Genomic DNA, 24,257 nt, shown 5'->3' with positions numbered 1-24,257 from the left:
GGGGAATGAAAAATGCGTGATCTTGTGGAGCTTCGGACATCCTTGAGACACGGAGTCCCCAATGTCAAAGCAACCCCTTCGCCCCAGTACTTTGTCCGATTACGGTGTACGTCGGAATAATCGCTTGTCAATACTGTATGGCCTGAATGACGCTGCCGTTGAACAAGAATAGTGAATATGGGATCTGTCTCGCATCAGTGCAGTAGTCTCTTTGAAACCTTCTGGCTGGGTACATATGACAATTGTCTCACCTACTTTCCACACCACCAGACTTGCGTCAATTACGTGTGATTCGCCCCAGGGCACAATTGCATCAGGTTGCGGCGGATTTAGAGTGGTAGACAGAACCCCACACCTCAGGGCATGATCGCGTAGAGGCGGCAACGAAGGCGGATAAACTGGGCGTGCTGACCTGGCGCAAATTGGAATATAATCAAACACCAGTAGGACAAGAGTTTCAAACCGATCATAGAATTCGCCATCATGTCTACCATTGAAACCCGCCTGTACATCAATAACACCTACACTGCAGCCAAGGCAGGCGATACCTTCCCCATCTTCAATCCTTTCGATGGATCTCACGTAGCGGATGTTTGCTCCGCGGGTGAAGATGTGAGTCGTGGTGTACTTTGGGGCCCGTATGAGAATTATCGGCTCACGAAAATTCCTCACTTAGGATGTGGAAGCAGCTGTCATCGCTGCGGAACGAGCTCAGCAAAAATGGGCTGCACTTGCTGGTACCGAACGGGCCGCAATCATGAGACGGTTCGCGGAGTTGTTGCGTCAACATGCACGAATGATTGCTGAGCTGGATGCGCAAGTTATGGGTCGGCCTGCGCAGGGGAATACGGAGGGAGCAGGATCGGCAGCGATATTTGATTACTATGCTGGGCTAGGCGAGCATGTACACGGCACCAGCTCGCTGCTTACACCTGGCTTCATCAATGTCAGCATCAAACAGCCTTTTGGAGTGACAGTAGGAATAATTCCTTGGAACTTCCCCCTTGGTTCATTCGCCTTCAAAGCAGCACCAGCCGTAGCAGCAGGTAATGCCATCATCATCAAAACTTCCGAAAAAGCACCATTGTCTCTGGTGAGTTGAGTGAAGATGACACAGCAGTACTTAATCCCATGAAGCTGATCATCCTTTCGTTATATCTTCCGCAGGCTTATATCTCGGAATACATCGAAAAGGCGGGTTTCCCACCAGGTATCATACAGATCCTTCACGGGGCAGGCAAGACTGGTCAGTTATTGAGTGAGCATATGAGGGTCCGCAAGATCTCTTTCACTGGATCCACCCAAACCGGTCGCGCTATCCTCATCGCGTCGGCCAAGAGCAACATGAAGAACGTCACTCTCGAGCTTGGTGGAAAGAGTCCAACCATCATCTTCGACGATGCCGATATCGACAAGGCCGCATCGTCATGTGCATTCTCAATTGGTTTCAACAGCGGTCAGGTCTGCATCGCTAGCTCGAGACTATATGTTCACGAGCAGATCCATGATAGATTTGTGCAGGCGCTAGGGCAGGTAAGACAGGCTAGTTGTCAAGTGCAAGTCATCCGCTGACAGCGAATCATTCCATAGGCAATGATTCAATTCCGGCACGGCGATCCTCTAGACGCTGGAACGACGATGGGTCCACAGGCGGATAAAGCTCAGAGCACGACTGTCGCAAAGTACATGGGAGTAGGAAAGGAGGATGGCGTTGTCGCTCATGGAGGACAGAGTACAAAGGAGAACTTTTTCGAGCCCACAATCGTACGTCAACTGTCTCTGTGAATCTGCATCCCGTTGCCATCCTGCTGATATGACATACACAAGTTCACCGATATCCCTCACTCCAGCCGACTCAACCGTGAAGAAGTGTTCGGTCCAGTGGTAGTTGTACACCGCTTCGTAGACGAGGACGAGGCCATCAAACTGTGTAACGAGAGCGAGTATGGTCTGTACGCAGCAGTCTTTACTCGGAATGTGGACCGAGCCCTGCGTGTCGCGAAGAGACTTGAGTCGGGATCGGTGGGCGTGAACTGCAACTCGCCTATGACAGCGAACGATGTGAGTGGAAGAGTCAGACGCGCAGCACATATCAGCCGCTAATTTTACGACCGCAGCTACCTTTTGGCGGCTGGAAGATGTCAGGAATGGGCAGAGAGAATGGTCCCAATGGTCTGGCACCGTGGCTTGAGGATAAGTCGATGTACATCAAGGTGAACGGCATTTAGTGGGTAGCGTGAAAGCAGGTATGGTGATACCGTGCTGTTGGGTTTGTACATGAATATGACACACTGCACGGTGCTCGTCAGCTTTGCTCCGAACATCAGCGCTGATAGAATGCAGTTGTTCACTTGCTCACCAACACAGGAAACCACCTACAGCAGGATGTGGTCGTTCGATACAATGTATCTCAAAGCCGGCAGAAGACTGAGATTAGAGCCTGAGACTCTAATATCATGTTCCCTCGAACTTTGCTAAGCGTCAATGATTGATCTGGAGGATTCGATATACAAGAGAGTGAGCGTCCCATCTTTCCTGATGTCCTCTAAATCTACACGAGGTCTCAGTACGCATTGCTCCACAGCACAGCGCGAGCAACAGGAACTTCGATAGGCCCAATTGCGGATCTTCCATTGTGGTCGATTACATGCAAGGTGTGATACCCAGCATTGTAAAGTCAGAGATGGTTCTTGAGGTTGGTTGCAAAGAAAGGACCTTGATCTCAATCAGTGTGCCGTGTATATCCATGCTCCCACCAGCAGACAAATATCAAGCATGTCACACCAAGCACGCACTTCGCCCATACTGTTGTGGTGTCTATAAGCATGCGAAGGTGCACCTCGAATGGGAAATACATGATATTTGCATAATGCCAAAAAAAAAACCTTTGGGAGCATGATCTACCACGACTCCAGTCCTGCTAACTTCTTACCCAAGTCGGTCAAGACCGGAGCTTGAAGATCCTTGACTTTTGGATGATCATAAGTAGGGTGATCTTCGGGCGCTTGACGAGGGTTTGTTCGGAAAGTAATAGGGTCGTGACTCGTTTGCACCTTTTCCTCCCATGCTTTTCTCCTTTTTTGGGCAATATCTTCTGTCACTAAGCAGGCTGGTTTATAGCAGACGTCTGTGCGAAAGTGTTAGTTCCTTTTACTGCAAGTCTTCTCAAGGACCAAGATGACTCACACGATGCGATTCTTGGATTGTCTGAGGCTGGAGTAGCACCGTAATGTACGACTCTCTGCGATGCCACAGTATCAGCGTTTTGCCATCTTCACTACAGTCAAGATGACTCCTAGACTCACGCTGTCCCACAGGATAAGATCCCCCGGCTCGGCACACACTTTGTGGTATTCACACCCATTGTCGATCAACCACTGCATCTGTTCAGGGGTATGATCATGTCGATCCCCCTTATTCCAACCACCTGGAGGCTTGACATCGTCGAACGCTTCCCACAATTGAGCATACAAAGCTTTGGAACCTTTCAAAAGCTATATTCTCCGGTCAGCCTAGTTGTCAGACCTGAATCGGGGCTTCGGACTACCCTACCGGCAGCGCAGTGACTCACCATGAGACCGCCATCTTCCGGTCCGTTTGGACAGAGATTCATTATACCCTGGACGCAGTGAAGACCCGTGACGAGTGGTGACTGATCGACATGGGGCCAAGGCTTGAACGCAAAGTCGTTTGGATCTCTTCCAGCGATGGGCAACGAGATGTTACATCCGTCTGCAGGACAAATCAGTCGGATCAATTTCATGCGACTGAACCGGAAGCGAGTGACTTACCGAACGAGCTGACAAGCTTCTCCGTCCCCCAAACCTTGGCGAACTTGTCTACCACAGCGGGTTCTTGCCTAACATCAAGATATCAGTCCTATTGCTCACCGTTGACCCTGTGACCTACTTAATGTCCCAGAGGAATTGCTCATGACCAGTGCCGTATCGATGGAACAATCCGCCTTTGAAGAAGAAAGGCATTTGCTCCGGAACCCAAGTCGTCTTGTCATTACGGTCGAAACCCATACCAAACGATTCAAGGAAAGCATAGGCTGCATCTTCGTACGTCTTAGCTTTCTCGGATGACAAAACACCTTTGACTACTACCCAGCCTATGATTGTGAATAAAAGCCGTCAAAACAATTCCACCCCTTCGGATAAATGGGCGGCTCACCTTCTTGCTCTAAAGTCTCGAGCCACTCTGGTTTCGGCTCGTTGTCAGACCTCAGCTTGAGAGTCAGACGAGGTTCGGTCTCAAGTTCAGTCTGAGTTGTAGCCATTGGCATGATGAAAGTTGATAACAAGGCTTAGAACAGTCGTCCAGGAGCTCCTGTTTTGGGTCATTATATATATAGCCTTGTATGTGATCGGGTAATCAGAAGCGCAATCACGTTCGGACGGGTAACGGGCGAGTCCTGGCCGAGTGGCCCATTCACTTATCAGCACAAGATACAGCAACGCTCAAATCATGGCAGTTGAACCCTGATCAGGAGGATTGGGATATGCATAAACCTTGCTCGACCGGACCTCCTGGCAACGTAGGAATATGAGTGTTGTTCTGGCAATTCGAAGATAGGCATAAACCTCGCCAGAAAATGCATCCCCTTACTGACGTACAAAGTGAAAAGAATGTGAATATCGACATTGTTATAAAGTTGAAACGTGAGACACTACAAGTAAGAACGATAACGTTTCGTCTGCTCTCTCTTAGTCCCCACAAACAGCGACTCATAGGGTCAAAATAAACAAACCGCTCAACCTCAGACCCAAATATCTCCCAAAAAACCGTTATAGTCTGGATCGACAGACCACGACACGATTAAACATGAAGCGTAGCTTGCGGATGCTCTTGAGCATCGGCAGTAGCGAATTTCCGAGCACTAATACGTTGATCAAAGAGAATATCGAGTTCTCGATAACTTCGGCCCTTACATTCCGGGAGTCTACAATGACGGCAGCGGTGTATGTCAGTGATCAGGCATCTGAACAGTCTGGTCTGAATTGATGTTCACCTGAAGAAAGCCCAGATCAGAGCCAAGATGGAGGTCCCAAAGAAGAGGAAAGCAGTCTTTCCTTTGAGATTACCATAGGCGGCATTCATCATGAATGGCACGGCTACAAATCAGATCAGTGGACTGAAGTTGCCAAAGTGGTAGAGCCAGTTGTTACAGAATTGCACTCACCAAACCCGAAACACAAAGCGCACACGGTGTATGCGTTTCTTGCCAGTCCGACTGATTTGGCTCTTAAACGAGTTGAAGAAGTCTCACTGACGATGGCGTAGACAACAGGTCCAATCGAAGCGTCGGAGACGACAGTCCAAGTAAGGAGTAATCCCGCTTGACCCCATTTAGCGGAAGTATGTTTCTCAGCAGTCCAGTAGAGGCATCCGATAATACCCATGATCATTGTCATGATGGAAATTCCAGTCTGATGTGGTGTCAGCGTGTTGAATAATGGTTGCTAGTTGACTTACCAGGAAGATCTTCCTTCTGCCAAACTTGTTCAGAAGGAACCAGCTGCTAACTGTTCCAACGAAGCCAAGAGCATAATTACCCAAGTTGAGCTTGAATGCATCGGACGACTTGAGACCAGCTGAGACTATAATTAGCAGCGAAATGACAGAGCGGTGCAGTAACGACTCACAAAGTGTGAAGAAGTAGGTCATGTAGGCTGTGAAATTTTGACCCGAGAAAAGCTGAGATGCCCAAGCAAGACAAACGATTTCCGTACGTCTAAGATCCGTTCCTTTGAAACAGTCTGAATAGGTGACATGTTCACCTTGACCCAATTCCATTTCTGCTCTGTTGGTCTCGACCATCATTGCTACCTGTTGATTGATTGGTACAGGCCCAGCATCCCCTCTCAGTCGGCGGAGAGACTTTTCCGCTTCTTCAACACGGTTATGGCGGACATACCACCAAGGGGACTCGGGAGTCAAACAGATCAAGATGAAGAGTGGGACAGGCCAGGCTTCTTGGACGATAAAAGGGATCTTCCATCCCATCGTATCGGTTCGACCTTGAACTCCTAGGAGGACCCCTGCGGCTATGAATTGACCAATGACAAACGCAAGGTTAATGCTACAGGCAATACCTCAGATCAGCCGTTGCGTGTCACAGAGAAGGCTTGAAAGACCGTACTAAGTGGTCAAAACACCTCGAAGAGCAATGGGAGCCACTTCGGATGCGTAAGCTGGCGCGCAGGCTCTGGCCAATGACATCAGCGATGTCACCAAAGGGAGAAGGACAAGAATCACGTACATGAAAGTGCCCCAGGGAAGACCACAAAGGAATTCACCAGCGAACAGCATACCTCTATTCACAGCGAAGATAGTAAGGAGAAGCGTGGCGGCGAGAAAACAAAGACCGCCGAGTGCAGTCTTCTTGTAACCCAATCGATCGACAATCAAACCGTTGATCTGTATCGGACCATCAGTTTTACGCGTTCCGAGATACATCGAGCTGAGTTGTCAGTCCTCACCCAAATCCCAATGAAGATACCGACATTGGAAGCCTGGGTCAAGGCAGCTTGCCAAGGAGCGGGGACTTGATAACCTTTTATAGACGGATAATAGTCGCCAAACTTCGGGAATTGTTGCTTAGCGCAAATCCCATCACAGTGGGCTGTTGCCTACTCACTCTAATCTTGAAGGCTGTATAATCGTATATCAGCATGGGGTTAGGGCATAACGGCTGGGCGACTCACCGGTCTGAGCGTAGAGACTTCCAATCAGACCCTTATCATAGGCTTCGGCTATCAGCGTTCTGCTGCCTCACTGAGAGACTTACCTTCCATGATCTGCAAGTCATCAGCCATTAACTCAACAGTATATCAATGAAAAGGACTTACAATTGTCAAAGAGAACACAACGGACCATACGACCGACCAGGGATAGAGTTTGAGTGCTTCTATAGCACCCATATCCTTCTCGATGTTCTCGACTCGAAGAAGGTCGTCTGAAAGAACTGTGACATGTCCGTCTTTCTCTTTGCCTTCGGCGTCAATATCGACTTTCTCAGTGACCATCTTGCAAGTAATGTATGTAAATCGAGCTACGCTCAGCAAGTCGATTCTTTGAGACAAAAAAAGAAGTGTGCGCCGGCGAAGAAGCCCATATTTATATAGATGTCGTAGGATGGCATTGTTCCTCTGCCACCTCTCAATGCCTGGTGCTGGTCCTCCGCGTTGACCGAGTGCGGGGCTGGGAGAGGGACTACACTGAGCAGCCGACTGACCCCTCTTGGCAGTTAGCTCAGTCCTCTTGGCCACTTCCTATGCGATTGAGCTGACTAGGATCCGCTATCACGCGCTTGATTGGGCCTCAGGCGTAAGTCCTCTAAATCGTGAACGAGAGATAACATGACTTTATTCTCGCCCGGCTCACGTCCGACTGTTTGGCTTGGCGTTTTGCAAACTCTTGGTCAATCGAGATGCGCGACAATTCGCATTCCGCCTGTCGGCTACCTGTATGAGGCAAGTACTCTTAAGTGGAAGCACACATATGACTCGCAAAGTGTCGAGATCACCTAGATCAACAAGAACAATAAGCTTATCATGTCGCAAAACGTTGAAGCCTGGTGGAAAGAAGCCGTCGTATACCAGGTCAGCTTATCTTTTTCCTCTCACAATTCATTGGATGTTCGGCTGATAAGTGTCGTTGATCTCGTGAGGCAGATCTACCCATCATCATTCAAGGATGATAACGGAGTGAGGCATGCGCAATGCAACGCTACTGTGATATATCACTGATGTGTGTGACGCGTCTTTTCCAGGATGGTGTTGGTGATATCGCAGGCATCACTTCTAAAATCCCTTACATGAAAGCGCTGGGTATCGACGTTGTTTGGCTTAGTCCAATCTTCAAATCCCCGCAGGTAAGGCTCCGACCTCTGGATGGTGTGCCGCTCTTGCCAGTGTATAGCTCACGTTCGCCAATTAGATGGACATGGGATACGATATCTCCGATTATCGCGAAATTGATCAGCGTTATGGAAGCTTGGAAGATGTAGACAGACTGATTGCAGCGTTGAAACGTAATGGGATGAAATTGATGCTAGACTTAGTAGTCAATCATAGTGAGCTTGCATGTCACTCTTCGTCAAGGAGAGTAATCCTCACTGAGAGTACGACACAAAGCATCTGATCAACATCCATGGTTCCTCGAGTCGAAACAAGGCAAGACAAGTCTCAAAAGGGATTGGTATATCTGGCGTCCTGCGAAATACGACGATGAGGGCAATCGTGTGCCGCCAAACAATTGGAGAAGTATGTTCTTCGGTGGCTCCGTTTGGGAATGGGATGAGAACAGCCAAGAGTACTACCTGGTGAGTTCTTATAGCGAAAATAGGATGTACAAACATCTTATGATTGGGCGTCAGCATTGTTTCTGCAAAGAGCAACCGGATCTCAATTGGGACAGCGAAGATGTGAGAAAGGCAGTGTATGAGACGCTTCGATTCTGGCTTGATAGAGGCGTGGGAGGATTCCGCGTAGGTCCCATTACGCTGAGGTGAATACTTTTAGAAGGCTGATCTGACACCATGTATTCAGATGGACGTGATCAACATGATCTCAAAGGTTCGTGAAAGCGTGACTCAGTATACGAAAGTGGCTATTGATGACAATCATCAAAGGACGCTTTATACCCTGACGCCCCGATCATCGAGCCTGGTGTTCCGACTCAACCGGCCATTTCTCTTATGTGTAATGGTCCACGGGTTCACGAATACCTACAAGCCATCAACTCTGTACTCAAAGGTCAGTCATACCTGTCACTACTCAAGTGAGTCTACTGATTCGACCTGTTTCCCGACAGAGTACGACGCAATGACAGTTGGCGAAGTTCCAGCGGTCTATACACCAAAAGACATGGTCTCGTACGTCCATCCAGACAGGAACGAAATTCAAATGGCGTTTGAGTATGCTCTTTGTACACTCGATTACACCTCTGGGGCTCGACACATAGCCAAGAAATGGACACTAGATGATGTTCGACGAGTCATTGGAGAATGGCAAGTTGGAATGCATTCGATGGGAGGATGGAATGCCTTGTATCTCGAGAACCACGATCAACCGAGAAGTATTTCGAGATGGACCGACGATAGTGCCGAGTATCGCCGGAAAGGGGCAAAGATGTTGGCGTTATTCCAAACTACCTTGGGAGGAACGGTTTACGTCTATCAAGGTCAGGAGATTGGAATGGTAAATGTGCCTACGAACTGGCCACTTGAAGACTATCTCGATGTGGCAACTATAGCGACTGTCAACTCGTAAGTGCTATGTTGAACCTTTACATTCCAGTGCCCTGTAATCATACAGAGCCTTTGAGCTCACGAAGACCCCGTCAGACTCAAGAACAGTAACCGCACAGACGAAGAGAAGTCAAAGCTGATAGCTAGCTTTTTGACGCGAGCACGGGACAACTCGAGGACTCCATTTCCCGTGGGTTTCTTGTGGTGAAGATTCATGTACTATCATAACAACCTGATGGCTAACACGAACGAACGTCTTATTAGTGGGATGCAACCGAGAACGCAGGCTTCACTACCGGGAAACCTTGGATGCGAATCAATGTCGATTTCGAACAATGTAACGCTGCTTCCCAAGTCCCGGATATCTCAAGCGTTCTCTCGTTTTGGAAAGAGATGCTTCAGGTCCGAAAGTCAAATAAGGCGCTGGTGAGTCATTTCCCATCGCGCAATACCTTCACACCACCGTGATCTCATGACTGACGGTAAACCTTGACATTTGGTAAGACCTACGGTGACTTCAAAGATATCAGTGACGGCCATCCGCAATTGTTCGTGTATACTCGGTCGTATCAGTCCGAGACCTTCTTGGTATTACTCAATTGGTCAAAAGAACACGTCGATGCGTCATTCTACTGTAAAGGTTCTCTCATCGCAGGAACCGTACTTGCATCGTCTACAACCTTGCATCCTTACGAAGGGCGTCTTTACCAACTGTGATCTCTGGTGCTCTCACGCATGCATGTCCTACAATGTGGTACATATCGTAGCATGTCACAATCAGCCAAACACACCTCAAAGAACTTGACGAGGGTCCACATAGACATAGCGTCGTTCTCTATCACCGAGTAGCTCATTCTGTAGGTTGTAGGAAAGCAAGTATATCGCTGTCCAGCAACGAGGCATCCGGTCCGAGTGTCGACTGCAGCGTCGTCATCCCGTGACCAGATACGCCTGGAAAAACCTGTGAACTTGAGTCGTGACCGTACATCCCTTGCAGATTGTTCCAACCACCAGCGAGTACTGCCCGTTGCTGATCCGTAATCGGGTTGCCAGAAGTCCCATTATCGACGAGATTGGTCTGGGCTGCTTGCTGAGCATGGTGACTTTGAGCCCGCCTTTCGCGATATTGTGATCGAAATTGCTCCTCTTCCCTCAAGAGGGAGACCAATAGGGGCATGGCACGCTGGACGTAGGGTTGAGCTTCGACTCCGTGGCTGAAAACGTGCAAAAGCTGTTGTATTTGTGGTCTTTTGGCGTCTAGCACCTCGGTGGGCGAATCGTCGTGGAAAAAGTCAATGATGAGGATGACTGCAGCAGCCAACGTTTGCATCATGACAGACCTGCGAGAGTCCCGTTAGCAGTCAATCAGACGGTCGGGTAGTGCATGTTTACTCACCAGACCCTCTCGTACGACGATGGGACAGCCCTTCGACGTTCTGCGATCACAGCTTGTGCGGCGTCAAGACAGATACGCTGTGCCGTGTCAAAGCCCGCCTCACGATAACTTCGTGCGAAATATGGCCTGTGCAGAACCAGTCGACGATGATGTACGCAGATGACGAAAACGTGCCGAGACCATACGAAACGCGGATCTAGTGTGCTGGCCACTGGTTGTCGCTGAAGCAGTTCTTGCATTCGAGCTTCGGCAGCAGAAAGTGCTTGAATGCGAGGCAGTGATGACGTCGAGAAATCATACATGATCATTGCGAGGTCCCTCATGGCTTGACTTGTCAGCTGTGGTACATATCTCACGGACTTACCAAGATGATGCGATGTTGACGTCAACATGTCCGTTGGGGAAACGATGGCGACTTCGCCCATCTCCGTATCGTCTATATTCAGTGGCAAAGAATCCCCTTCGCCCGGTAGACCATTGCGTTCGCGAGCTTGCCAAGACAGGTATTCAGTGATCATAAACACAAGCCAAACCCGGCGACCCGTTTCTCGTTGAACAATTTCTGGTGTCATCGGCGCGTGTTCCTCATCGGTACGATGCAGAGAACAAGTGAACCCTGAGACATGTGTCGGGCACAAGGCTTGTTCACCAAGGCGATGCAAGTTGAGGCTTTGGGAAAGACGTATACCGATGCTGACTGTAGTGATGTGAAGTGGAGTGGTTCTAGACAGAATGAGAACGTCAGTCATAATCTATACTTCATCGGTCGTAAACCTACCCAACAGTATTCGTGACACCGGTGAGTATGGCTAGAGTCTGGACCGACATCATTGAAGGGACCGAGAGAAAGTCCGCTTGATGTAGACATTCCATTGCGACTCGGCACCAAGCAGCAGGCAGACATCGTATTTGCTCTATCAAATCAGCGACCGGTCCACTATATTCTCGTACGTACCTTCCGTGAACTGAGCCGTACGAGCGTCTTGCTCATCCATGTAGTACAAGCCAACCTGATATCAGCACAGAAGCCAAAGGTTTTGTACTTACAGTGAGAATAGCAAACAGCAATCCGAACCAACTCCAAGCAGTATTCCATCCATCATTTTCCCAAAACTGGATCATCTCCTGCCGAAATGTAGGTACGTGATAGCAGCAATGATGCCACCAAACTTGTTCATGAGCGTATTCCAGAACCGAGTCTATCATTTGACGAGGAAGCAGTAAAGGGCGAATCACGTCAATGGGAGCGGATGTGCCAATACCCGCAAATGGTCGCTGGGTTCCTGCGTTGTCGGGCGATTGATAGAGTGTCAAGCCCAGTGACAGAAAGTCCATCCCTCTTATCAAAGAGTCTAGCGGGTCTAACAGAATCAGTCACTGTCTGCGCCATAGGGACGTACCTCCAATCTCTGCTTGGTGTTCTTGGCCACCTCGGGCTTCCAGCTCTCTAATCCGGTTCCTCAACCGGACATTCTCCATCTGAAGCTCGTCTTTGGTAGGGGCAGTAGGTGTATCATTGCTGATTTGCTCCACGTCAATGAAAGATCATTAGAGATAGCAAAAACATTGGATTGCACATGGTAACAAAGGTCGATTACTCACTTCACCACACGCCCCTTTACGACTACCGCCTCTCGACGACACGATGATCCCAAACCTCTATCAAGACACTCGGTACAGGGAAGAACCTATGAGGAGCTTTTGAGCACAGCATCACCAGGCATTTGCCAACGCATGCGTCAACAATAGACCGACCTTGGTGCACTTCACTTTGCGTTTGGTACAGTTGGAACAGCTGCGTCCATCAGCTAAGCCATAACTCGATTTCAACGAGCAATCGTGCCAGAAAACATACCTTTGCGGCGCCCGTTGCGTCCTCCTCATCGACATGGTTATTATACACGTATGATCATTGTAATGTAGTGATTAATGAGCAAAGCAAGAAGAGTGATGGGAGATTTACCCACTCATAGTTACGTTCAAGTGAAGCACATTTCGATGATAAAGGCAAAACATCTCGTCCGAAACTGTTCCGGAAGACACACGTGACATCCGGTTGGGATCTGCCGAGGTGCTGGAGAATGAAATGCATTCCTCACATTCAGGCAATACAAACCTAACTCAATCGAACGCGTATAACATATGAATATAACGGGAATTCAGGCCATTCAAATTGCACATCTCACGCACGCCTATCACGTAGATCTACTTCTTCCGGCATAGACCTGACAATTCCAGCTCTGCCCGTCCAGCAATTAATCGTACCCCTCGCTCACTTCTGCTCGTGCTGTCGTTCCTCCCCAGCCTCCTCAGCCTTGGAATCGTAGTTTTCGGTCACCACGTGGCCAACCTCAAGCTCATTGAGCACTTGATTGGCAACGGTCGTACCGTCAAAGATCTCGGCAATCTCCTCCTGTTATAGCGGGAGAAAAGCAGGGTCAGCTTTGCAATGACGTCGGCCCGTGCGTACTTACAAGGGTACGACCTTTAGTCTCGGGGAAGTACAGGTAAACGAAGAGCGTCTCAAGTACATAGAAGACCTGAAAGACGATGTAATACTCTACAAAGCCCGATGGGTCAGCACGATGATGCTTGCAACACAAGAAGAGCCTTATCACTCACTCCAACCGAGATTGGCAAGACCAATGGGGTTAACGTAACGCGTAATGATGGCTTGCCATTCCTGAGTGAAGAGGTACAAAGCTAGACCTTTGGTTCGAGTGGAGAAAGAGAGGATCTCCGAGGTGTACGCATAAGAAAGCGGGTTGAGCGCGATGTCTGTTGGTCAGCGTTTTTGCTCTGTAGAAACCAGGACTCACTGTAGAGACCACTCTCAACCCATATGAAAGCGATGATGGCGTAACCTAGCCCTGGCACTTTCGTGGCCGCATATCTGGCAGACAGGATAGTGACAACCAGGTGCGCGGCTGTCATACCGCCGAATGATATGAGGAACAGGGGTCGACGTCCGATTCGCCCTGACAACCAGGCGCCGAACATTGAGGTGAACAAATCGAAGATTGTGAGACCACCGTTGATACCAAGCTGTGGGAGGGTCTCGGTGATACCAGCCTGAGTGAGAATTTGAGTGTTGTAGTATGATACAATTGACTGTCCAGTCCATCCGATGCAAGTTGCGAAACCAATACAGATGAACATTCTCCATCGGTCACCCGGTGTGGAGAAGCATTCCTTCCATGATTTGCTGACTCTTTTTTGCTGCTTTTCGAGATCGAGTTGAGCTCTGATCTCCATGATCTCACCATGTACAAGCTCGTCGGATGTGTCACCGTTGGCGTGGAGGCGATAGAGGATCGCAGCGGCCTCCTCATCGCGGCCTTTGGCCATAAGCCATCGTGGGGATTCAGGGATTGTAAGGAATAATCCGATCATGATGAAACCCCAGAAAGAGATGAGAATTGATGGGATACGCCATTGCCATTCGCTGGTGGGCATTTGGATCCGCAATCCATAGCAGAGCCAGGCAGCGACAACCGCACCTGTATAGCAAGTGAGCGATGTCACGACATCCTCCGTACATCGAGGCTTGGAGAGACCACTTACCGACATACCAGATGACATTGTAGCACCCAGTGATATAAGGTCTCGTCCTAGGGTGAGCGAGCTCGTTGTTGAGGGAAGCAGCACCAACAATGGCAGTGACATTACCCGCACCGGCGAAGACTCGTCCGATGATGTATTGAGCTTGACTGTAAGAAAATCCTTGCAGAGGGCCAGCAGCAACGATCATGAGACCTCCTGCTAACATACTGTACCGTCTTCCGAAACGGTCGGCGATGGGAGATGCCCAAAAGCAAGCGATAAAACCTCCCACGACTTGCAAGGCGCCGAACACACCAAGCATATTGGCATCGGGGTGGTGGAGTGACTCCTTCCAGGTACTCAGGGATTGCAGATTGTTGACTGAACAAGATCGTGCGTTGGGGGTCAACTATCTATGTCGTCTCGCTGATCTGAAAGACCTACTGAGGGATCCATCGTAACCATTGGTGATTTGGCAGAATGCGATCATCATAAGCACTGAGATGAAAATCAGCATGTATCGTTTGGATCGGCGATACGAGTCCGGCAAACATACTGAAATGAAGCTTTCGCAGTGCGGGATCCAACCACCATTTGGGGCTGAATCGCACCACGTCTCCGTCAGTCAGTTTACAAGGATATCAAAAGGACCGGACATCATTCATTTTGACTCACTTGGTGTTGTTTCTCAATCCCTCGAGATGGCCCAAGCCGGACTTGGATCGTCCTTCTTTACCGGCATCCTTCTTACCCTTGAGTTGGAGCATGTCGTTCGACGGCGAGCTCGAGCTGAGTTGAGAGGAAGTTCCGTTTGTACGCTAGTGCGACATGAGAGAGGGGATCAAGACAGAGTTTGGAAAGGATACTCCGATGCCTCTTATATGTATCTTCCCTTGTTGGTGGATGAGGATGAAAACGCGGGGTAAGTATGTCGCTTAAAAGGTTGCTATCACCTGCCATGTCGCTTACCCGCGGAAGAGTTTCGCACGAGTTTCCAAAGTCTATCTCACTTATCATTCCGTCCACAACAAACCAGCCGCAGCTGATAGGCCATAGGAATCGAGATACGCCGTCATGATAACATCCATCTTTGGCTATCAATTCCACTCGGACGTGAGTCGTCCAGTCCAAGATGACGTACACCATCATGCATACTGGTACTAAATATCGGTACGATAGTGCCTGAGAAGCTTCTAATCTTTTGCAACCCACCTCACTCTCCGCTTCTCCTGAGGGGACATTGTTATGCAGGTCTCAATCAAATGGCGCATTTCTGCAGCGCTGTGAATTTCGGGTTTTCGTCAGTATGCGGGGATTTTCTGCTGAAGACTGCCATAAACAGTCGAAACAGACGCCTCTCTGTCACTCAAAACGTGTGTATCGTTCTGCGAAGCTTTGCAATGCATAAGACATTCGGAAGCCAGGGACTATCGGAATACTTTAAAATCAACTACTTTATCCAGTCTTACTGGCGGATCGAATTCCTTTTCTTCCCATTTATCCGTCTCCTTGTCCCAAGCAAAACAAGTGATCCACCCATCGTCTTGTCCCGCCACCAAGAAACAATCACCTACAAATCCTACTCCTCTGTATTCTCTTCCTCTGGAAGGGCGGATTATTCCAGGCCGGGTCAGTGTACCGTCCGCTCGCAATGTGAAGAAAGCAACAGCATCGACCGGCTCGTCTTTGAGTAAGCGGACAGTGGCTGTGAAAGTTGATGAGGGTTTATGGAGAGTTAACGCAGCGGCTACAAGACAACCGAGTCAACAGACTTCGTGCGAGCAGAGCAAAGCTGAAGGTTCGCTCACCAAGAGGCATGCTCATCGGCTCTCGTGTCGCCATATCAACATGATGGCCGGTGGGATTGATATCATGTACCGAGACTTGTCTCTGAGGGTGATCGGGAGGGAAAGAGAGATTGTCATGTGTAACAAGGCACGATCGAGCGTGAAGGGTATACAGCTGGGAAGCTATCAAGTCAATGCTTCAGTGGGGACTGTACGTGATGATCGAACTTCATTGGAAGCGATTATCGCTGCTGCTACATTACCGAGACTCACCATCATCCGAGACGATAATTTGTCTTGGTGCATGTCCGAAAGCCGTCGGTTCAAACCCTCCATTCTCCCATGAAGCTAGGCCATCCTTGTCCTTTGTCAATTTCAGTCGCCATACTCCGCTGTTACCCGTATCGACCACCCATACCTCCCCTTTGCTGGGAACATCGACGCATTGATGAGCTTTTGGTTCTTCTTCGGAAAGATAAGTGAACTTGATGAGATTGGGCGTTGTCAAAACTTCTGGTTCGACCGCAAATCTTCCGTCAGGGCGAAGCGGGACTAGGAATGCTGAACCTCCATAATACTACAATGGGGATGATTAGCGACATCCATACTGTGAACACAGACAGTGCTCACGTTCGCTATGGCTAGACCGGTCGCACCGCCCACCACCTGCACATGACAAGGCGTCCCGGAAGCAGGCACTCTCCCCAACAGCTCCGCCTGCACCTCCTCGCCTTCAGCCTTGCTACCAATACTAAATGCCACGACCTCTGGTTTACTTTCACACTCGAACACCGCGTACCACACATCCTTGTGAGTCGGATGCTGGCATAACCAAGATGCATTTGGACCGATGTTGAGCTTTTGCTGTAGCTCTAGACGAGGGGCGGTGAACGGTGTTGGCGGATGAAACAGGACATCGTAGATGTGGGGCTGGTATGCACCTAATAAGAGACGGATGGTCATTTTACGGCGAGCTTGATGTGATCTGACAGTGAAGTGGACGTGAGGCGATGACCACTTGACGTTATGTTCAGACAGAATGTGAGAAGTGAAGTGGAATGTCAAAAGGGGTTCAGGGGTCCAAGTGTCGCCCGAAACCCGTCCGATCGTAAATGGGATCTCCTATCTCGTGATCACAATTCACTGTTGACATGTGCGATTGTCATACGGAGGGGAGCGGCTATTGATGCAAGGGAACGAACGATAAGGAGAAGCCGCTTGTCTCCCACCCATGCGATATAGGTTTCGCGATTGAATGAACAGACGAGACTCCTCGGTGATTTCACACAATTTGGTCTCTGGATACACGGTGAGAAGTATTAGCATATATCAGATACCTTACGAGCCATATGAACAGATGTTCCACCTCTAACCCCCCGTACGGCTTACATCCGGTTTCCTCTGATGCCTGATACGCAATTCCAGTGCGCTCTCTGTCCAGATAAGCTATGAAGCTGACGAGGTGGTATCCCGAGATCATGTGCCCTTCCAGCTTCCTCCTTCTAGCTGCCAGTCCTTACACCCGTTCGAGCGAGGTGTGATAAATCAACTCACCGGCCCTTCTTATACACCGTTTTATCCAAACCTCCGAGGACCTTTTCATCAAATAATACACGCTCCCAGCGTCTCCCATAGCTGACAGTACCGACCATGCAACTGTCTCCTATCCAATCCAGCTAAGCCCTGAGAGACGATGTCTAACATCATGGGACATATTGTTCTTATATCATAGCTGCGGGGTCTGAAGCCAAGGCGGGAAGATTGGGGCTGGTCATGATGATTCGTGAAGTGTGGGATGGGGACGATGAAAGCTCCGTGACGTAGTAGGGTTACACGCCCGTTATCGGGAGGGGGGGGGGGGGGGGGGGGCACCTCGGACCGGACCTGGGGGGGGGACCGTCGGGGTGAAATTTTCATGCATGCATCTGAGAGGCCTATCTGGCAGAGCCGAGGGCGCCGATCCCGAATCTGAAGTCGAAATGGAGCTGGGTGGGATGTGGGATGCATGAAAAAAGATTTTCACCTTGACCGGTTGGACGGACCCCTTAACCCGGGATCAAATCTGGGTGGATGAAAATCCGTCAGATTACCGACCATGCAAGCATGTATGTGATAGGAGTTATGTCATCTGGTAGAGAAGGACTCGGTCAGCGCCAGGATAAAATAGTTCCATATGCATGGGAGTGATGTGTGATGAATGAGAATTTATTTTCACTCACCCGGTGGTCCGACCCCTTAACTTGACCCCTTAGGGGTCAATGACCAAGTCTGCTCCCGTTGACCTCCATCGACGCATTCAAGCAACCAAATGGATATCACCTGGTAGAGAGAGACTCGGTCAGCCAGGATAAAATAGTCTGCCATGCATGGGAGTGATGTGTGATGAGTGAGAATTTATTTCCACTCACTCGGTGGTCTGACCCCTTAGCCCGGGATCAAATCTGACCCCTTAGACCGGCAGCCTGAAAATCCTCCAGAGTGTCGACCAGGTATGTATGAGTGGGACAGAATGTATGCTACCTGGTAGGGAGAGACTCGGTCAGTCAGAATAAAATAGTCTCACATGCATGGGAGTGATGTGTGATGAGTGAGAATTTATTTTCACTCACTCGGACCTCTGACCCCTTAGCCTGACCCCTTAGCCGGTGGTGACCCAGTAGCCTCCCGATGACCTCCACGCATGCATTCAAGCAACCAAACCTATATCATCTGGTAGAGGGAAAGCTACTCTGTCAGCATAAAATCCTTGTACATGCGTAGGACTTGAGATGTATGCATGGAAATTAATTTTCACCCACTCGGTACACTGGTGGGGTGGGTGACGGGATCAAATTTCAGCATGGGCTGTACCGGTCAGCACCCGATCATCTCACAGTCAGCGTTCACCGTACAGTCTGTAACACAGTGTCGCAGGGGATCGCAGAGCTTGCACATCTGGGAGGTCACCTGCGACAGGATGCGACAGTCTATGGTGAGAGCTGCGACAGTGTGCGCTGGAGGGGGAGGGATGGGCGACAGTGTGCGCCAGGTGGTGGAGAGGGATGCGACAGAATGCGACACTCACCTTACTCAGTCCCCTTCCAGCTCCAAATCTGGGACGTCTATCAACCCAGCGGTGACCAGCTCTGCTATCCACCTCAGAATCCCCTCCCGAGCCAGCCTGTGGTTACAACCAGGAGCCGCACACCTGATCCTGAATGGTGAAGGGTTGTTCCGCTGGTAGTGGTGACGATGTCCATCGGGTTCCTTCTTGCAGGGAAGCATACCATTGGCCATGGAGTTCCGAGCCAGATCATAGACCCTGCTGATCTGTTGATCAGAGTGATACTTGGCTGAGAGAGCAGGGAAGCAGGTAGGATCCACCTCTGGAGTTCCGGTCCACCAGGCTGTTTGGGACATAGACTTGCTGGGTTTGCGGAAGCCTGCATTCCATCCCAGACCATTGAGGATGTCGGTGAGAGCTTGAATCTGAGCTTTGCTTGGCTTGTCACCATCCCGACCGCTGAAGATCCGGTTGGTCTCGGCCTGATCATACACCCAGTGGGCATTCTGCAGGAAGGCCTCCCTGCTGACCAGCTTGGCATCCAGCGGGTGACGGAAGTGGGGTCCATCACCCCGGCCCAGCCAGTAGGAAGGATCAAAGAATCGGGTGGCACCCACTATCCTTGTAGCCTCCTTCAGGCTGGGTGCTCTGACGGTGACCTCTATCCTGAACCCACCCAATCCCTTGTCATCCTTGCTTGTCAGACTGTGGATCATCCTCAAAGCCGAGTTGACCTGGTACCGTATGCCCCGGAGTGTCTTGGGGATACCCCCTTGGAGATGACTGTTGAATGACTTGATCACATGGACGATCCTCGGGTAGATCTTCACAGAGAACTGACGACGGTTGTCATCCATGGCTTGCAGGTTGACGGTCCCAAAGTCAAGCGAGCCTGGCACCATCATGGGATAATGACGGACGCCATGGTGGACACCGGTGGCCGAGTGGAACAACCAGATGTAGTCAGACCCAAAGCTGGTACCTATGTCCCACTCGTTGTGCTCTGCCCACTTGTGATCCACTTGGGCAGGCTCGGTGGTGAGGAACCTATTCAGGATGGGCATCTTCTGACCGTAGGCTTTGAGTCGGATGGCATCACAACCAGCCGAGATGAGACAGTGGACAAAGACGGAGGTGGGGACATGGACATTGCCGAGGGTAGCTTGGTGAACCATCCGACCGGGCTGGGCCACTTGATACCTGTTGAGTTCTTCAAAGAACCCATCCTTGTACTGAGTTCCCACCCAGAGCTGATGGGTAGCTTCGGCCAGGAGGAGGTATCGGTCAAAGGCAGGACCTCGGTGGTAGGTGGTGTGGAGCTTCCTGGTGGGAGCCCTGCTGATGAGTTGGACATCGGCCAGGGAACTCTCAAACCTGCAAAGGTACTCCTCGGGTGACAGTACCAGCTCCCATCTATCCACATCCATAGGCTTCCTCCTCAGCTGAGCCATCCTGCCCTCCACCACATCGGGAAGCATCTGAAATCCTTCCATGAACGGGAGATCTCTGATATCAAACTGTGGTTCGGGTGGTGGTGCAGGAGGTGGTGACCACCCACCAGATGGGACGGTGTCGGAAGTGATGGACCGGAGGGGAGGAGACTGTGAGAGAGGTGGTGATTGCCGAGGGGGAGAAAGCTGAGGTTGGGACGGAGGAGGTGATGGTCGAGGGGGAGACAGAGTAAGGGCTGGAGTGAAGGGGGTTTGGAGTCCATCAGGAGCAGGTGGTGGTGGTGACGGAAGGAAAGGTGCGGGAGACTGAATGGGAGACTGGATGATAGGGGGGGTGGACGACATTGAGGAAGGGGATAATACCATTCTTGGCCCCACCGTCTCGTCCTCATCATCTTCAGAGTCCGATCTATTGTTTGACCAGGAAGAACCATTGTCAGATAGTGCTATCATTTCTATCTCTTCCGGCTCCTCCTCCCCCTCCAGCTGATCCACCTCCATATCATCATCTGTAAAAGGTTCATAGACATAAGACACCGGAGCTATCAGCCTTGAGGAGGAACGGATGGGAGAGGGGGAGTTGAGCTGTAACCCAGTGACGGGCAAGCTGCTGGGCAAGCTGCTGGGTGATAAGGATTGAGCCGCATCTCTTGATGGAGTCGCTGGTGTTGAAGGAGTTCGAAGAGGTGGTGTGGTCAATGGAGAGCTGAGGGGTGAGGTCAAGGGGAGTACAATGGTGAAGGTCGGATAAGAGAGGAGGATGCTGGAGGAGGTGTCAAGGGAGAACTTGACAGTGGTCTGGCACGGGATGAGGATGGACCAGGTGAGCTCAAGGGAGAACTGATAGATGAGTGACGGAGGAGAGATGCTATTGAGGGAGCCGGTGTTAGAGATGAGCTGGGTGACCGCTTGGGACGATGGATGGGTGAATAATCGGGACAGTGGAACCGAGTCTTGTGCTTGCGAAGTCCTGCTTGATTGAGCACCACTCGACCACAGGTGCAGATGATTACCTCAGTGTTGGAGATCTCACCTGCGGTGAACTTGTGACCCTTGTGCTTCTTCTTGATATGATCCAACAAGTCCGCATAGTCTTTCTCACATAGGTTGCACTTTCCTGAGCGGTCGGCGTGGTTTTCACTGGGCATGGTGGTGGAAGAGCAATGGTATCACAATATGAGAATACGATATGACCGTTCAGTAGGTACTCTCAGGAAAGTTTAACATCCTCAATGACGGCATCAAGATCACCTTCCATGTCTTGTGTGTCTCTCGTTGATGTACTGCACTTGTGTACAACCAATTGATTTTTACTCCCTGGCCCATGCATACTATCTTCTTATACTCGACCTCAGCTATCATATGAGCTATCAACTGAAGCTCTGTCACCTCTGTGAGTCTACCAATCAGCCATCCCTTCCGACTCTCCTCCCCACCATAGTCCAGTCACCTCTGATGCCCTATATAAATTCCAGCTGGTTTTTACTCCTTGGCCCATGCATACCAGTGGATCATACTTCATCCCAGCTATCATATGAGCTAACAACTGATCCTCTATCACCTCTGGTTCCTCCCCTTCCGATGTCCCTGTCCACTGATGAGGTTCCCAACAAATCCCTTCCACCGACCTATATCTTTCACCTCGTCATCACAACTCCCCCTGCGACAGATTGCGACCCATCCCTCTGCGACAGGATGCGACTGCATGTATGCTAGCTGCGACAGGTTGCGACAAAGCCTGGTGGGACTTGCGATAGGTTGCGCCAGAAGATGGATGGGTTGCGATCCATTGCGACTTGCTATGGTGAGCACTCTAGATTCCTGCGATCATCTGCGCCATATCTCTATGCATACCTATCCTACTTGGTCATCACCTCGAGCTCCTCTCCCTCCTGTTCTGCATCACCAGCCAACACCCCTTGAACCTCTCGGCTGGCCATCTCATGCTCTTGAGTCCATGCTAGAAACCAAGTCTGTAGTTGATCCTTGCCAGCTTGACCAGCTTGTAAAGTGTCGGCCAGCATGTTGGCAGGAACTCTGCTGAACAGTGTCATCATTGCAGCTGGCACCTTGGCTCGATGAGCAGCCAGCATCCGAGTCTTGACTGGTCGACCATGTCCTGCTGAGGTGTCGGCATGTCTCCTGAGAGGTGCACTGCTCTCAATCCTCAGCATGGTCTGAGTGTCAAAGAAGCTGGCCCATCCTATCGACGGCTCTGCCTTGTCCAGCAATAGCTCTTGAGACCGATAGCCAGGTGAGAACCGAGGGATGACCTCCCACTTGACCTTTTCCGGAGGTGGATGAGGGAAGTTGTCGATGACTGTGTAGTAGTACCTGCCGGACTTGCCCTTGATGTGTCTGACACAGTGAAGAGGGAGGGACATACGCAGAGTTGGAGTTCGGGCTTGTCTGTTGACCCGGGTTGGGGAGATGGGAATAGGTTTGACCTGGCCTCGGTCAATCATTGCTTGAGCCAGTTCGATTGGGACATAAGTGTTGCCAGTTGGTCCTGTCTTGCGGTAGACTCGGGTGATCTTCTTCCTGTACTGTGTCGGACCCATCGGATGATGAAACCCATTACCCATCCTACCTGCCCGTTCCGCTGTGAGTATGACATTATTGGTGTAAGCTGTGGAGCTGAAGATTGACTTGAACAGTCGTTCCACATAGCGGGTGTCATCTGGATTGAAGACTATGTTGGTGGGTGTGAGGGGATGGATGGCGGCATAGAAGAGGAGCTCGTTGATCATACAACCACCGAACCCATTGAATAGATCCTGGCTACATATCACTGTCAGCAGCTGGCATACTGACCCAAGTCCCAAGTCCGATGACTTACTTTGAATAGATATAATGGGCAATAGGAGAAAAGTTCCGTTTGATATAACCTCGGGAGGGAATGGATCGTACCAGTTGCTCAAACGGCTCGGACTCCTTGACAGGACAAGGACCTCTACCTTGTGTCCTACAAGTCTCAAAGAGTTCACCATCCTTGAGTTGAACAAAAGCCAGTCGGCACAGCTTGTTCCTATCGATGACTGCAATTGAGTTGTGATCACCGAGAGCTCGGAAGATGAGTGGTGTGAAAGGTGGGAGTCCTGCCTCTCGACAGACATCGGCCATCTTGAGTTGCTGTGGTGACAGGGTGACCGCATGACCATGAAGAGCAAAGTGACAGATGAGAACCCGGGTGGGACTGATCCGGATGACCAGCTCTTTACCATAGGAAGAGATGTCTGACTTGGTCAGAGCCACTTGAATCGGAGTACCCATCGCAGCTTCGGCATCGGCTTTGTTGATGATCGCATCTTTACCACAGTGCTTCGGATAGGTGACGATCGTAAAGTGTTGAGGTGTATCGGTGAGAGATGCCTTGAGGAGAGCGGCAAATGCTTTGATCTCGAATAGCTCCGGCATGGTGGATGAGAATATAGCAAATATATTGTTGAGTTGAGAACAGAGACACGATCACGGGCATCAGCTGGGATATATATATCTATCAGTTGACATTGAGTATCCATGACTTTGCGTGCATGCAACCACCTTGATATCCAATTTCAAGACCAAACGACCAATCCTGATCCAAAGTTGGTCATGGCCCATATCACTCCGACATATCTCTGACATGGTGCGACACATCCTCAACAGATATATCTCATCGTATACCAATCATGGGGGGACAGCCAGCGCAGCCCATCGCAATTGCCTTGACGGAGAATCGCAATCTGTCGCAATGTCTACATACCCAGCGCAACTTATCGCAACGCAACTCAACTCAGCG

At 50.2% G+C, this 24,257-nt stretch overlaps 9 protein-coding genes across 9 annotated transcripts; 2 read left to right on the top strand and 7 right to left on the bottom strand.

Annotated features, from left to right (window-relative positions):
• Positions 1-483: 483 nt before the first annotated feature.
• On the top strand, positions 484-2,228 carry I302_107929 (uncharacterized protein; the record flags this gene model as incomplete). The annotated part of the gene is made up of 6 exons (XM_019194300.1): positions 484-612; positions 677-1,093; positions 1,168-1,533; positions 1,591-1,764; positions 1,828-2,061; positions 2,118-2,228. The coding sequence occupies 6 exons, from the start codon at positions 484-486 to the stop codon at positions 2,226-2,228; spliced, it is 1,431 nt and encodes a 476-aa protein (XP_019044423.1).
• Positions 2,229-2,900: 672 nt separating this feature from the next.
• On the bottom strand, positions 2,901-4,282 carry I302_107928 (uncharacterized protein; the record flags this gene model as incomplete). The annotated part of the gene is made up of 7 exons (XM_019194301.1): positions 2,901-3,127; positions 3,187-3,241; positions 3,306-3,494; positions 3,572-3,732; positions 3,792-3,859; positions 3,910-4,114; positions 4,177-4,282. 7 exons carry the CDS (start codon positions 4,280-4,282, stop codon positions 2,901-2,903), a joined length of 1,011 nt encoding a protein of 336 aa, XP_019044424.1.
• Positions 4,283-4,821: 539 nt separating this feature from the next.
• On the bottom strand, positions 4,822-7,031 carry I302_107927 (uncharacterized protein; the record flags this gene model as incomplete). The annotated part of the gene is made up of 11 exons (XM_065870569.1): positions 4,822-4,945; positions 5,015-5,117; positions 5,186-5,432; positions 5,479-5,603; positions 5,649-6,085; positions 6,146-6,211; positions 6,266-6,423; positions 6,486-6,587; positions 6,644-6,657; positions 6,711-6,741; positions 6,855-7,031. 11 exons carry the CDS (start codon positions 7,029-7,031, stop codon positions 4,822-4,824), a joined length of 1,584 nt encoding a protein of 527 aa, XP_065726641.1.
• A 528-nt stretch (positions 7,032-7,559) lies between these two features.
• I302_107926 (uncharacterized protein) lies at positions 7,560-9,973 on the top strand (the record flags this gene model as incomplete). Its single annotated transcript, XM_019194303.1, has 12 exons — positions 7,560-7,607; positions 7,680-7,712; positions 7,778-7,879; positions 7,945-8,080; positions 8,142-8,329; positions 8,384-8,494; positions 8,556-8,582; positions 8,639-8,762; positions 8,821-9,274; positions 9,353-9,446; positions 9,521-9,682; positions 9,761-9,973. 12 exons carry the CDS (start codon positions 7,560-7,562, stop codon positions 9,971-9,973), a joined length of 1,692 nt encoding a protein of 563 aa, XP_019044426.1.
• A 133-nt stretch (positions 9,974-10,106) lies between these two features.
• I302_107925 (uncharacterized protein) lies at positions 10,107-10,975 on the bottom strand (the record flags this gene model as incomplete). Its single annotated transcript, XM_019194304.1, has 2 exons — positions 10,107-10,596; positions 10,653-10,975. 2 exons carry the CDS (start codon positions 10,973-10,975, stop codon positions 10,107-10,109), a joined length of 813 nt encoding a protein of 270 aa, XP_019044427.1.
• Positions 10,976-12,026: 1,051 nt separating this feature from the next.
• On the bottom strand, positions 12,027-12,542 carry I302_107924 (uncharacterized protein; the record flags this gene model as incomplete). The annotated part of the gene is made up of 4 exons (XM_065870568.1): positions 12,027-12,171; positions 12,255-12,340; positions 12,408-12,447; positions 12,508-12,542. The coding sequence occupies 4 exons, from the start codon at positions 12,540-12,542 to the stop codon at positions 12,027-12,029; spliced, it is 306 nt and encodes a 101-aa protein (XP_065726640.1).
• Positions 12,543-12,924: 382 nt separating this feature from the next.
• Positions 12,925-14,962, bottom strand: I302_107923 (uncharacterized protein; the record flags this gene model as incomplete). The annotated part of the gene is made up of 8 exons (XM_019194305.1): positions 12,925-13,065; positions 13,127-13,212; positions 13,275-13,430; positions 13,472-14,152; positions 14,217-14,576; positions 14,640-14,693; positions 14,752-14,795; positions 14,871-14,962. The coding sequence occupies 8 exons, from the start codon at positions 14,960-14,962 to the stop codon at positions 12,925-12,927; spliced, it is 1,614 nt and encodes a 537-aa protein (XP_019044428.1).
• A 660-nt stretch (positions 14,963-15,622) lies between these two features.
• Positions 15,623-16,945, bottom strand: I302_107922 (uncharacterized protein; the record flags this gene model as incomplete). Its single annotated transcript, XM_019194306.1, has 4 exons — positions 15,623-15,942; positions 16,004-16,165; positions 16,256-16,559; positions 16,613-16,945. 4 exons carry the CDS (start codon positions 16,943-16,945, stop codon positions 15,623-15,625), a joined length of 1,119 nt encoding a protein of 372 aa, XP_019044429.1.
• Positions 16,946-23,222: 6,277 nt separating this feature from the next.
• On the bottom strand, positions 23,223-23,893 carry I302_107921 (uncharacterized protein; the record flags this gene model as incomplete). Its single annotated transcript, XM_065870567.1, has 2 exons — positions 23,223-23,253; positions 23,316-23,893. 2 exons carry the CDS (start codon positions 23,891-23,893, stop codon positions 23,223-23,225), a joined length of 609 nt encoding a protein of 202 aa, XP_065726639.1.
• Positions 23,894-24,257: the final 364 nt, after the last annotated feature.

This window comes from Kwoniella bestiolae, chromosome 7 (genome assembly GCF_000512585.2).
Source record: "Kwoniella bestiolae CBS 10118 chromosome 7, complete sequence".
NCBI classification, from domain to species: domain Eukaryota; kingdom Fungi; phylum Basidiomycota; class Tremellomycetes; order Tremellales; family Cryptococcaceae; genus Kwoniella; species Kwoniella bestiolae.
Note: the sequence above shows the minus strand (reverse complement) of the source record. Positions and strands in the feature narration are given on the sequence as shown.